Source organism: Hermetia illucens, chromosome 4 (assembly GCF_905115235.1).
Source record: "Hermetia illucens chromosome 4, iHerIll2.2.curated.20191125, whole genome shotgun sequence".
In the NCBI taxonomy this organism is placed as follows: Eukaryota; Metazoa; Arthropoda; class Insecta; order Diptera; family Stratiomyidae; genus Hermetia; species Hermetia illucens.
Window position 1 is genome coordinate 8,580,546 of NC_051852.1, and position 13,942 is coordinate 8,594,487.

Genomic DNA, 13,942 nt, shown 5'->3' on the forward strand with positions numbered 1-13,942 from the left:
GAGTCTGGTAAATTTCCAGCGACGAGGAAAAATTCCCTCCCTCATGCAAACGTTGACCACCCCGAGCAGCAAGTCTGGCCGTTGGCGAAACGCCAGTTTGTAAGCCTGGGATACCGTCAAGACCTGCCGCCTTTCATTATGAAAAGGGGGGTAATCCTAGACACTTTCCGCGTTATTGGCATCAACCCGTACGGGATGTCTAGGGATTAATGCCCGTACAATACGGTCGATCTGGTCGGTACTTAGTATGCAGGGCTTTCACAATGCTTCGTTTTTTTAGGTGACAAGTTTATAGTCAAGCCCCACGGGTCCTCATTCACCTCGTTGACCAAATTTTGCCAGCCACGAGCTTTGCTTTTATTTATCGCGCTGAGGAGTCTCCTTTTTGCTGAACTATACTCCGCGTTTATGGCGCATGCCTCCTCGCTGGGTTGTAAAATTTGCGCCAAACGGGGGAGTTTATGACACTCCCTCTGTAGGTCAACATTTTCGCCCGTCCACAAATACATATGATGTCACGGCTGGAGCCCCTCCTGGCCAGCGAAGCCTCACACGTTTCTGTTATCATATTCATCACTGAGTTGACGACAGTGTTTCGACGAACTTCCCCTCACGACATTCCACCCACAAGGGGAGTGCCGGGTTGTTGCACGCCGGTAAGTAGCGTCAACCACTGCGAACGTGATGTACAGGTGATCCCGGACACGCCACTCGTCCGCCGATGGTGCCAGAGATCTCGACGCAAAAGTGATGTCAGGGATGCTTCCGTTGCAGTCTAGGCGCCGAAACGTTGGCGTGTATCCAGTGTTTAAAACTACGAGCCCGGTTCACGCTGCAATTTCCAGGATCCGTTTTCCTCTGAAGTCTGGCTGAGGCATGCCCCCTTCAAAAGCCCTAGCATTAAAAACAACGCCTACCACGGTTCGCCCTTCCTTGCCCGAAACGGCGTCCTCCAGAGCATCAAGTCAACCCCGTTTCATTCGGCGTCAGATAAACGCGAACAAATATTATCCTTAAGCGATGAAGGATGTACTCCGATACATGTTAATTTGTAGAATGCGAATCGTGTTAGTCCCGCCATAGCCCTTTCTAGTTCCGCACTAAAGAATGGACACTGTCCCGAGCCCGCAGTGTGTACGACGCTCTCACCAGTCGCACTATGATCTCTACAAAGAAAGCAGTTTGGTGACCTACCTATCCGCATCTGCGGCATGCTATCCTCCTGTCGGTTTCCTGCAAGTTGCTGACGTGTGTTCAAGAGTCCAGGCACCTGTAGCACTTGATGGGGATTATCTGCATTCGTAGCCTGAATACTAATAATAATAATCGTTGGCGCATCCATATTGGGTCAGGGCCTTGAAGTGTGTTAGAGCACTTCATTCAAGACCGTAACAGTACACTACAGGATTACCCTGTAGGAGGCAATGTGGTCAGCATTGCGCTCGCTAGAGATTATTACCCTGATTTGACTTAGGTACTCATTCATAGCTGAGTCGACTGGTATCCGACGTCAAATCACGATACAAATCCCACTGCCGCCTGTGAGATTTGAACCGCGATCTTCCGTACGACAGTCTTGCGGTCAAACCACTCAGCTATCCAGACACACCCTGAATACTACCCATCCAATATTGATGTTCCCGCATATTGCTCGGGAACTTCCACCACAGTAAGTTTTTGGCCTCGCACATTTACAGAGGTGATACTTATCTGGGCATTGGTTACCTCTAGACATCCGCACTTTATGACCCCCTCCACTCGACCTTTTCTGTGAGACAGTCAAGGTCTCGGATTTCTAGAGAGCACATAGGATCTAGACTAGAAAAGAGCACCTTCTCCCCCCAGTAATCCTTTCACCGCTTCACAAAACGTACTCTTCCTAGTCGTCTTCGGGCCTACTTCGACTTCCATTCGAGTCGTGTCCGAATCCACCTGCTCAAGACTAGAGATTCTAACTGGGCTTTTTTTTGGAACCAGGGACACTGCACGGCATTGGAGTTGCCGTCCCTGCACCGTCAGCCACGCTACTTGGAAGAGCATTCTCTTAATTTAGGCGTCCAGGTGTCACATCGGGTATTTCAGTTTTCGCTGTCTTTTTCGCTGGTCACTGCGGTGAGCGAAGCATTTTTGTGCTGCGTTCAAACGCAGTCAGCTCTTCATCCTTCCTTGATATTTCGTCGATTTTTTTTATATTATGATTGTTCTCCATGGAAGTTTCACTAGGGCAACGTGTGAAAGGGAGCGGGCCGCAACAGGGACACTGTCCCTACCGCAGTTCTCTGAGGACATACGCTTGGCCGATACCGGATCGCGGTCTACTAACATCGACTCAACGCACACTACCTGAGCAGGGTCCTGAAGGGGCTGGCTCTTGATACACGTCACAACTATCACCTTGGCAGAGCTAGGCTCACATCGCACTATTGACGTCGACAGAGAGGTGTCCGCCTCCGGGGACTCCCAGTGTGTCCATTCGCGGTTCTATCTTGCCAGATAAAAGGCATTAGACATGTGGCAAGATCCTTGCTGTTGCAAATGAGGGAAAACCAAAGCCACCTCTCTTTCAACTATCTTTATTAAACTCTCCATTCTATTTCATTACAATTTCATCAAACACCTTATCTGTAGTTGCACTCACCCCTAGTGCAAAAGATGTTTGATAAGCATCATATTTTTTATTAACCTCTTTAATGAAATCTAAGTTCTTCGAAAAGATTTCCTTCCGTTTCGTCTCTTCCTCAGGGTTCTTATAAACTTTATTGTACTGAACCTGAAAGAACGATAAATACTATTAGGAAATTAGTCAGGAAAATGGAAAACCGAAGTAGGATACCTTGAATTTCGACCATTCTTCGTCTAAGGAGCCAATGCGAGGTGGTATGTCATCCGCACTAATTGCCTGAATCGCAATTAATAGCAATAGTAGAATGTGGAGCGCCATTGTTTTTCTATAACTATAATATGATTGAAAATTATTTTATCCTGTTGATCCTGTTTTACCTCTTCAAGGCACAACCGGTCCGATTTTTAGAATTTTTAGAATTACTCTAGTTTATAAAGTGGCAGTTTTTTTACTACCTTAAACTCGTTTAAAATTAACAATAAAAATCGAATGTTACAGTGTAATTTTTCAAGTGACCGTACGTAATTGATATTCACATGCATCGTAAATCGGTTAAACCAAGTAATACTATGAAGAGGCATAAATTGCGTTCCTATCAACAAAACTAGAAATTAATTATCGAGTCCCTAACCACCAGCAATCACTTGATATTGAAATACGAAAACAAGTTGGTCTAGACTTGTATTAGTAAAGAGCTCTAGATATTCCAGATTTGCGCCGAGATCCACCAATTTGATATCCCTAAAAGCTGCCTTGCGTCTTGGCCTACTCCATCGCTCGTCCTGAGGTATGGTCTGCTACGTCCTTTTTCTTTATCCATAGATATTGTCCTTATAGGTTGTCTGGGATGGATCGACCTTATACGGATTAAGTGACTTGTTGACCGCAACCTATTGAGCCGGATTTTATGTATAACCAGATGTTATATCTCTCGGTTGTTCTTTCCATAGCCTCAATATCGTCAGCATAGGCTAGTAGTTAGCTGTACTTGAAAAAAGATTCCAGTCAACCCGTTGGGGAGTGCCGTCCCCACGTTCCCGAGACCCCAGTATATAGCGACTCATCTGAAGCGACTCCTGCTACGAAGCCTCACCAGAGGTTATCTAGTACCATGGAAACCGGGATGGGATACGTTCCAGGAGAATTCAGATAATACTATTATTAGCTGCATTTGAATAAATATTGGGGGGAGGGACTCCACATTCAACTAGACATAGAATGAAGGCATTTACTATAAGAAGGGGAATTCACAGTTCCAAGTCCCCGCCAAACTTCGTGTCAATAGATGCAACCGTTTCTGAGAAAAGTGCGTAAGCGAGACGGGTTGGCATACCTGGACTCCTGGAAGACAGCCGAAGACGGGCTGAGGAAAAGCTCATCGCCTGCGCAGCCCTTAGTTGCACGACACACGGTGTCTTCAGCCTGCCAGAAAAGGAGCTAACAATTGATAAAAGGATACTACGGGAAAACAATGTAGCTCTGCCGCCAAGGATGCAACAACAAGAAACTCCTGCGAGGGTAGTAACCAAATGGACCAAGCAACGTCAAAAAAAGACGAAAATTTATCAACAATAACAATATAAGTTTAATAGCGACATCAAAGTAGGGAAAAGGGAAGGGGCAATTTACGACCAAAGGTCCTTCTCGTAAAGCTGGACGAAAGGAAACGCTGGGGTTGACTTCAAATCTATTTTGTGAAGTCGACCTGGCGATCGACTTTGGTCGAAGACGGACAAGAACAGTATGTTCTGCGAGACAGTTCGAAGCATGATAAGGCCCGAAAAGGGTGGTTTCCATACTAAAACCTGTTGCAGCCTTGAAATAAGGGATCTGGGCTGTCTCATGAACACGAAAAAGGTGGAGCAAGCGATAAAAAAGGATCACCCAGATGTGAGCAATCTCAAGGTGGCAGTTACATTTCTCAACTGCAGAGGATAAAAAGTGGCCATTGTTACTATTCCTGAGAAAATAGCGAGCCAACTTCTTCATTGCGGGAAAATAAAGATCAGTGGAATAATTTACAGGACAAGGTGAAAGGTAGTTCCAACCCGCTGATTTAAATGCTAGGCAAGGATTTTCCAAGGACAGGACAGAAGTACTTTGTGTTACAAGTGTGATGAACATGGCATGAAGTGAACGAATCCAAAAGTGCTGTCTTCTTTGCGAGAACTGGGGTTGCCCGAAAAAATATGTGGCTCATGTTCGCGATTCGAGGCTGTGTTAGGTCTTCAAAGAAAATAATCAAGTCCCATGATCCAAATTCACATCCAGATAGGGCAGATTGTGCAAGAATGTTGAACTGACTTGTTTCTCCTTGGCAAGAAGTACCGAGGTAGGAACTCACCACCGTGGTATGCCGATATACCTGACACTGCTGCATCTTTGTGAGGGATACGCTTCATTTGTGAATGCGTTCCTATGACATTTTTCGGGGTTTACCTCACGCCGAACGAATTTATATCTGCTTATCGTAATGCGCTCGGTTCCTTGGAAGATGAGATTCGACGTGTACAAATTTTGGAGATTTCCGTCAGAAGAGAACTTATTGCCCTAAATATGAGTAGAACTCCAACATTCCGACGCTCAGGTTTTGAGGGCTATCCCTTGGATTTGTTTGTTCAGAGCGCTGCAATGAGAGTAGCTAATTCGATTAAATCTATGGGGAAACAACGGATGTGGGGGGCACAGAGCATTAGAAGAGTTACTGGGAGTATGGGACTACTGAATCCAGTTCTTACAATGCCTTCCGATTCTCGTGTCCCCATACATCTGTTTGGTAGAAGATATGAGGTTATCCTGAAGCGTAGAGAGAACTGGGAAGTCCCAGAGGAATGCGTGGCGGAATATACGGAAGCCTTCTCTAACGATGGCTCAAAAACCGAACAGGGTTCTGGAGCCGGAGTCTACCTCTCGAATAAAAACGAGAAGTGGGCTTTTCCTTTGGGACAATATGCACAGGTTTTTCAAGCCGAAGTATACGCGATCCTGAGGACGGCAACTGGGTGTTTGACGAGCGGTTGAAGGGCAGGTGCATCGCAATCTGCAGTGATTGCCAGACCGCATTGAGGGCGTTGAGTAGTCCTTCGATCAACACAACAAGATTCCCACAATGACAGGTGGCAGAGCCTAAACGCTGCTAGACACACCAAACTTTCCCTGTCAGAACCGAACATGCTTGCCGCAAGGATTATCCTGTCGAGAAGCAGGAGGACTTGCAGGAGTATTGCGGGCATTTTGACAGGCCATAATTCACTAGCTGGGCATATGTTCAGAATAGGAATTATTCAAGATGATACGTGTCCCTCCTGTAATGAGGACGCGGAATCCACGGAGCATTTCCTATGTGAACGCCCCGCCTATGGATGCATCAGACATCAGATCTTTGGGACCGATGTTCTCCAGTTGCGACGGGTAACATAATTTCCACTAACGGAAATCCTTCGATACGTTAACGAATCCGAAATATTCCGTTCCATGGGGGTGGCGAGTATAATGGACCAACACGACCTAAGTGCTCAGAAGCTGTAACTTCTCCCCCAACCCACCCACACACACAAAACTGTACGATGAGCTAGATGTCGCGAAATTCGTTCGACTACAACGCCTTCAGTAGGCAGGGCATTTCCAACTAATGAGCGACGATCGCATGCCTAAAAAGACTATGAACGGACGACGTGTGGACGGAGCGAGACTACGAGGAAGACCTAGAGTAATAATAATCGTTGGCACAACAATCCATATTGGATCAGGCCTTGAAGTGTGTTAGAGCACTTCATTCAAGACCGTAACGGTACACTAGGAGGCAATGTGGTGAGCACTGCGCTCGCCCGAGATTATTACCCTGATTTCACTCAGGTACTCATTCACAGCTGAGTCGACTGGTATCCGACGTCAAATCACGATACAAATCCCACTGTCGCCAGCGAGATTTGAACCGCGACCTTCCGTACGACAGCCTTGTGCTCTAACCACTCAACTACCCGGACACACCTAGAGTAAGGTGGGAGATAAATACGGACGCTGAGAAACTCCTGGGCTTCCAAAAGTGGAGGTCGCGGTCACGTGACGACAACGATCTAGGCGGCCAGGGCCCGATGTCGGGATGTAGTGCCACGATGATGATGATTAACAGCGAAACCACCGTCCACAATGGACGAAAGTATCCTCCAAACTGGTAAAAAAAGCAAGGGCAAACTGAAAAATGTTGGTGATTCGCACAAAGCTTCTCTTTCTATAGTTTTCCGGACACAAGAATATAGAAGGAATGAGCGGACCGATAAACTGGCCAGATTGCCGGTCCCTCGGTGGGTCCAGTTTCCGTTCCACTAGCAATGGTAAGGAGTGGGAGACACTTGCACTGTTGTTGCTGAGTGCAGATAGTGCAGAGTCACTACCTTTACTAAATCGGGGAAGAATCAGCTCTCCTACGAAAAAACCTAGCTTAGAATCCAAACACATATGAATGTTCACAGGATCAAGCATTACCTATTGGAATGTACAGCTCTGGTTAAGGCTAGGAGGATAGGAGAATACAACTTTGTGACCGTTGATAGTTTCTCCTATCTAGGGTCGAAAATCACAACCGATAACAGCTGCGATGAGGAAATCCGCGCGCGGTTGTTGTCAGCCAACAGAGCCTATTTCAGCTTACAGAAACTGTTCCGCTCGAAACGTCTCACCATAGGGTCAAAGCCCTTACTGTACAAGACAATGATCTTGCCAGTCCTCATGTATTCCTCGGAAACTTGGGTTCTTAGCAAGAAAAATTGCGAACTCTTGACCGCGTTCGAGAGAAGAATCCTCCGAAGAATTTTTGGACCCCTACATGCGGATGGACGATTCCGTAGCCTACATAACGACGAAATCTATGAGCGATGAGGATGATCCGACCCGGAAAGTCTATAAGGGCAACATCTATGGTAGAAAAAGAAGACGAGGCAGACCCTGCCTAAGATGGAGCGATGGCGTAGGCCAGGACGCCAGACAGCTTTTAGGGATATCGAATTGGTGGACCTCGGCGCAAAACCGTGGTGTCTGGAGTTCCTTATTAAGGCAGGCCTAAACCGGATACCGGTTGTTGCGCCGTTGATGATAAACGGACACAAGGTAAATTGTGCGTATATGATAAGGGAGCTGATAACTTTCCTCCGCCAGATTTTCACTTCACTGCCTGCTTAAAAAAGTGTCATCGCGTTAATTTGTGCTCCGCCTCACGCATCGGTTGCACACCAACCAGACCAGAATAACTACAGAATACACAGAAACCAAAATGAAATAAGCAATTATGAGTCAACTTGGGATATTTTCTTCAATTTTTTAGCACCTCACACTATATTATTGACACTAATAGGTCTGCAATTTTTTAAAAAATACAAGGATAGTAACGAATTTCGATGAATGTTTATATCCATTTTCCAGAGAAGTTCACACAAACTTAATTACCCTTGGATAATAAAAGCCCAGTTGGTACTTCATCTGGGTTCAAATCTGAAAATGCATTTAACCCCATAGAATAAGTCACTTCACCAGCGTCATATCTCTTGTTGTGCTCTTTGACCTGTTCCAAGGTTTTTCCGAAAATAGCCTTTCGTTTTGCCTCCTCCTCGGCACTAGAGTAATGCTTTTCGAAATCGACCTAAAACCAGAATGATCAATTATTATTAATTTTTCTTGAAGCATAAATAGTAAATAAGGCAAACCTTATACTTCTCCCACTCCTCGTCAAGAGAGCCATACTTTTCCGCCGAACTGACCACTTGCAGGACCACCAGTAGACCCAATACGATAGTAAGCTTCATTTTGGATTTGAAAATCAGATGCAGTATCTAAAATTGAGGTTACTTGTACGTCTTAGTTAGCAAAAATAGATGCGGAGACCGGTACTTTAGATCTAGGAATAACACCCGCTCAGCGAAGTCCCTGGTTACAGACTGCTATATTTGTTTGGTAGAAACTAACTGGCATCACATGAAAAGCGATTCAGTATTTATATAAGAAAAAGCCGCCCCTCTATTCTCTAGAAAAATTTTATCTTCAGTAATAAATGTTCTGTGATATTGCATTATGATGCATTATTAATCAGTAGTAGTGGGTGGTATTCTAAACAAAATATGGCCCGCTGTATTTGTCACACATGTTGTCTTCTATGAAACCGGATATAAAACAATTTTATTATTTTATCATAAAAAATTATGTGAGCAGACACATGCAGCTGTGAAAAAAATAATAGCAGTCAGTGTTAGATGGCAATTCAAATGATTGTCAGTCTGACTTGGCATTCAACTTTTATTACCTTTTTATTTCCAAATAAGAGCAAAACTATCTAGTAATGGTATTCAGAAGAAAAATAAACACAATTTCTTTTTTTGTTTAAAAAAAATCGAACCAACTGTCAGCAGTAAACGCTCAAAAAAGGCTTTTCTTTAAAAGAAAGAAACGCCGAAACAGCTTTTCGTGTCAAGCCTAGCATACTCCACCACGTCCGACGAAATTCTGGCCTATATCAGAAGCAAAGCCAACTCAACTTTGTCACCTCTCTCATGTGTGAAGCTGAAGAAGTATGGGTCTCCTGACCGACTGATAGCTTTCTTCAAAGTGACATATCCCCACGGCTTCGATGCTATCGGCCAATCTTCCTTTTAGCCACAGGGGGTCTTCGTCAAGGCTTATCAAAGAACTAAGGTTCGTGAAACTTTCCAAATAAAATGCTGAGATCAGGGAAAGATATAAATAGAGTATAGTTGGAGTTATACCATTATGCTAAATCCTACCTCTAGCTTGGTGACAGGTCCCGGATAGGCAGACCACGAAAATGCATACAATGTCGTTAGTCGATTGAGTCACAAGCCTCGGGGAAATGCTAGGGCGTCCACCCCAGTCGACGCAGCAGGACGGTCCTGTCAAGAAATGAGCAAGGGTTCTTGACGGATGGGCGGCGTAAATAAGTTAATCCGAACAAAACAAATACATGTGTGCACGCTAAATGTTGGTACCCTAACTGAAAAGACCGAGGAACTCGCAAGAGCCCTTCGGAAAAGACGCATTGATATCTGCGCCCTGCAAGAAACCCGATGGTCTGGTGCCAAAAGCTGCGGCATTCAACGCGAACGCGGTAAAAATGGCTATCAACTTCTCTATTTTAGTAAGCCACACACTCAATATGGTGTTGGCATTGCCATCTCAGAGAGTTTCCGAGATGCCATTAAAAAAGCCGGCTGATGAAGCTCACCATTATATCAGCTGATCGCACTATTCACTTCTTCACCGCGACCTGATGCCGAGAAAGATGTCTTCTGGCAACTTCTCCATGAAAAGACTTTTCACGTGGCTGCTGACGACTATATTATCATTGCCAGCGACCTTAATAGTCATGTGGGTAAAGAGGCAGACAGTAACAGGTGCCATGGGGGAAAGGGGCTTGGAGCGCGCAATGAGGGTGGTGAGCGTATAATCGATTTCGCTGACACCCATGACCTTGTACTTATGAATACATGGTTCATCAAACGATTGTCCCATCTTCCTACATTTTATAGTAAGAAAACAGTAAAAAGCAAATCGGCTATATTCTCATAAGACGCCAACATTTTACCACTGTCACTGATTGCAAAGCCGTTCCCTATGAGACCATCACACCTCAACATCGGCCATTGATCGCCGTCCTGCGAATTAAGCCACCGATAAAACGGCGTGCCGAACGCACTGGCCCGCGGCATATTAAATGGTGGTGATTTGCTGAAAAGAAAGACGAAACGATCTCACTCACACGATTACCGACCATTACGAATGTCGAAGAATCGTGGGACCAAATGAAAGACACTGTCCACAAAGCGGCCTCTGCAACCCTTGGGGTCACCAAGCCGGGTAAGCGATACATCAACCGAGATACTTGGCTTTGGAATGATGATGTTGAAATGAATGTCCGTGAAAAGAAACGCCTCTACCACAAATTTCTCCACGATAAAACGCTTGCTAATTGACAAATTTATAGCAATGCCAACTGGGAAGCAAAGAAAGTAGTCGCTGTCACCCGAGCGAACCATTACAAAAATCTTTACAATAAACTGGACACCCGGTATGGCGAGAGGGATCTGTACCAACTTGCTAAAAGCCGTAACGACCAGTCCCACCTGTCAGCACAACTGAAGTCGAGGACGCAATAAAACGAATGAAATCGGGGAAAGCCACAGGACCTGAAGACATCGCATCCGAGCTCTGGAAAACGAAGAGCTGGGACCCAACACTGTGGTTCAGTGAATCCTTGAATTGGGTTATTCAGGAAGGAAGAACACCATCTGGCTTGCAAGAAAGTACCACTGTTCCAATATGGAAAAAGAAAAGTAGTCCAGCAGAATGTTCAAATTACCGTCCGATCCGGTTACTTTCCCATACCACGAAGATTTTTGAATGCATTCTTGACAACCGTATTCGCGAAATCGTTGAAATAACCGTGAATCAAGCCGGATTTGTCAAAAATTGCAGAACTACTGACGCAATACACGCTGCGCGGTTACTCATGGAGAGACATCGTGAGAGCCATCGTCCCCTTTACATTGCATTTCTGGATCTGGAGAAAGCGTTTGACCGCGTACCACACGAACCCATCTGGTATGTTTTACGACAACACTTATTGCCAGAAGAACTCATGCGCTGGGTTCAATTGCTCTACCATGATCCGAAAAGTAAAGTTCGAAGTATGGTGGATGTATAAAAACCGCTTCCTGTCATCAAGGAAGCGCCCACTCACCACTCCTTTTTGTTCTTGTTATGGACACCGTCGCACGGGATATCCAACGTCCAGTGCCCTACACACTACTTTATCCAGATGATGTTTTCCTAGTATCTAATAGCAAAAATGGAATGATCGCCTCATGAAACACAGTCTCAGATTAAATCTAAACAAAACTGAACTTTTGACGACCGATCCCCATGGAACAGGCACAAGCAATGTGAGGGGATGTGATCTGTCACCATACGAGTCATTACTACCAAACGTATACCCCTTTATAATATCGTGTGTATATTTTCCTTGCCTCAGCCCGCCTACGAGGATTTCTTCGACAGATTATCAGAGGTCCTAATCGTTTTGTTTCCCTCACTTCCTTCCATCCTCTGTGGCAACTTTAATCTTCCTATGCTCTCCTGGCCCATTACTCCTGCCCTTCCCTCCCTCCCTAATAACTCCACCAGCCCTTCTCCTCCTCTATCCACTTTCATGTCCACCTGTGGCGACCTTCAATTTAACCTTTCTAGAAACCACTTAGATTGCACTCTTGACCTTGTCCTCTCTAGCCTTACTGTGCGTTGCCTTTCCTAATCCCTTCATACCCCGTCTTAGGTTGCCCCTGACGCCTATCATCCTGCTCTCGAGTTCGATACTTAGATATCCGGACACCACTCTCCTGTCTCTTGCAAGCCTACCAAGTTCAACTTTCTTAAGGCAAACTTCGAAGGTCTGAACTCAGCCCTGGCAGCAATCAACTGGGTCCTACTCCTCTCTCCATTTACCAGTGACCAAGTACTCAATACCTTCTATACCATTTTATCTGATCTTCTTCCTTGTTACGTTCCTTCCTCTCCATAGTGCTTACACTTTTACCCCGTCTGGTTCATCGCTGAAGTCCACAAAAAATTACGTCAAAAACAGACTGCCAAGAAGAAGTTCCTGTCTTCTAGAACCTATGCTAACTTAGTTTTTTTCAAATCTCTACGTTCCTCGGTCAAATCCTTAATACGTAAGTGCAGAAACGAATATTTAACCAGTGCTGAAGACTCACTGAAGCGCGGAAATAGACATTCGACTCAAGCTATCCTGCCCAGTTATCCTCTCATTAAATTCGATGGCTCCTCAGCTAACTCCCCCCACCCACTCTGCCGCTACTTTTCCTCAGTCTATGTTCCCTTCCTCCGAATCCCCCCCCCGATAGTGGATGTAGCCTGCCCTGCATCGCCCACCATTCCCCTTCTTACTTCTATCGTTGTCATTGGCAAACTTGATGCCAATGTCGGACCTGGCTACGATGGTCTTCCAAGCCTCTTTTTGCTCAATACTGGTAAGTCAATCTCTGTTCCCCTATCTCTTATTTTCAACAAAAATCTCGAAGGGAATCATTTTTCTGGCTTGTGGAAAGAGCCTCTAATCATCTCCATACACAAAGGTGGCGATCGTACGTTTGCCGAGAATAACCGTTCCTTTTCCCTCCTCTCGTCCTGTTCCAAAATCCTGGAAGGATATGCCAGCGACTGGTTATCCGCCCACTTTGGCCACCACATAGTGAAAGAACAACACGGCTTCGTTAAGCGTATGTCCACTGCCTCCAACCTGCTTGACTTTACCAACTTTGTTGGCGTACTCTAAATACAGAGTACGAATCCTGGTTCTGATTTCTGAAGAGTCTGCGGGTTTTCTTTTAATTTAATATCTTGAAGGATATCGTTAGGGGGTGTGACGAGGTTCCTGTAGCCAAGGGTGTGTTGTGAGATTAGCTCGTCACATGAAGTTTGCATGGGCTGGGTAACCTGCTTCGTCGATTGTGGCGTTAGACATTTGATGGGAGTAGGGAGATAAATATTATTCAGTTGTCTCCTTATGTGCTGATAAGTTTTCAGTTTGCTTTACTGAAGCCCGGGACAGAGTGGAGAGGAGGGTTTTTTACCCTTTCTGGCAATTTGCAGTCGAGGAGGTCACTGCTTCCAAAGGTGGTTTCTAGGAAAGGTTTGGGACGATGGTGATGTTCGAGAAGATCAGGAAGTATTAGTTGAAATGGAAGAAAGTTGGTTATGTGGAAGCGACCAATAACACCAAGTGGTTCATCAGCTAATGCCCAAAGTGACAACGAGGAATAATTTTTGTCTCATACATAAAATCGGGGATATCACGCAGTGCAGCAATTATAGAGGTATCACGTTGCTGATTACCATCTATAAGATATTCTCCTCTATCTTGCTATCCCGGATAGCCCCATATGTCCAGAATATCATTGAACTTTTGGACTTTTTTCAACCGCTTCTCTGAGAAGGTTGCATCGAAGCTAATGAGCCAGAGATCGAGCGTTCGATTCTCGATTTTGGCTCGGGTGGTCAGGTAAGGTTTGATGGAGATGATATTTTGGACGCCTTGGTCATGTAGTTCATCCATAACCTCTTGGAGTGGAAGGTGCGATCGAGCCCGCGGAAGATGAGACTAGTTCTCTTCTCGGATGGGATGGTATAAATGCAAAACTTGGTCTTGCTTTCAACCAGAAGTTTTTTGGTGGAGTTAAATTCCTCTTGGGTTTCGACGAGGATTTGGTGGGACTCGGGGCCTAATTTTTTAATGAGAAC

At 45.3% G+C, this 13,942-nt stretch overlaps 2 protein-coding genes across 2 annotated transcripts; both read right to left on the reverse strand.

The window, feature by feature from the left end:
- Window positions 1-2,556: 2,556 nt before the first annotated feature.
- On the reverse strand, window positions 2,557-3,047 carry LOC119656133 (crustapain-like). The gene is made up of 3 exons (XM_038062465.1): window positions 3,001-3,047; window positions 2,834-2,954; window positions 2,557-2,770 (listed from the first exon to the last, which is right to left on the reverse strand). The coding sequence occupies exons 2-3, from the start codon at window positions 2,939-2,941 to the stop codon at window positions 2,591-2,593; spliced, it is 288 nt and encodes a 95-aa protein (XP_037918393.1). The 5' UTR covers window positions 2,942-2,954; window positions 3,001-3,047; the 3' UTR covers window positions 2,557-2,590.
- Window positions 3,048-7,905: 4,858 nt separating this feature from the next.
- LOC119654886 (crustapain-like) lies at window positions 7,906-8,648 on the reverse strand. Its single transcript, XM_038060500.1, has 3 exons — window positions 8,507-8,648; window positions 8,323-8,448; window positions 7,906-8,258 (listed from the first exon to the last, which is right to left on the reverse strand). The coding sequence occupies exons 2-3, from the start codon at window positions 8,419-8,421 to the stop codon at window positions 8,058-8,060; spliced, it is 300 nt and encodes a 99-aa protein (XP_037916428.1). The 5' UTR covers window positions 8,422-8,448; window positions 8,507-8,648; the 3' UTR covers window positions 7,906-8,057.
- Between the last annotated feature and the right edge of the window lie 5,294 nt (window positions 8,649-13,942).

Excerpts from the sequence above, each read along its gene's own strand:
- LOC119656133 (XM_038062465.1), bottom strand. The coding sequence starts at position 2,941 with ATGGCGCTCCACATTCTACTATTGCTATTAATTGCGATTCAGGCAATT. Across the intron at positions 2,771-2,833 it reads AAGAATGGTCGAAATTCAAG|GTTCAGTACAATAAAGTTTA; the intron begins GTATCCTACTTC and ends TCGTTCTTTCAG.
- LOC119654886 (XM_038060500.1), bottom strand. The coding sequence starts at position 8,421 with ATGAAGCTTACTATCGTATTGGGTCTACTGGTGGTCCTGCAAGTGGTC. Across the intron at positions 8,259-8,322 it reads AGGAGTGGGAGAAGTATAAG|GTCGATTTCGAAAAGCATTA; the intron begins GTTTGCCTTATT and ends TTCTGGTTTTAG.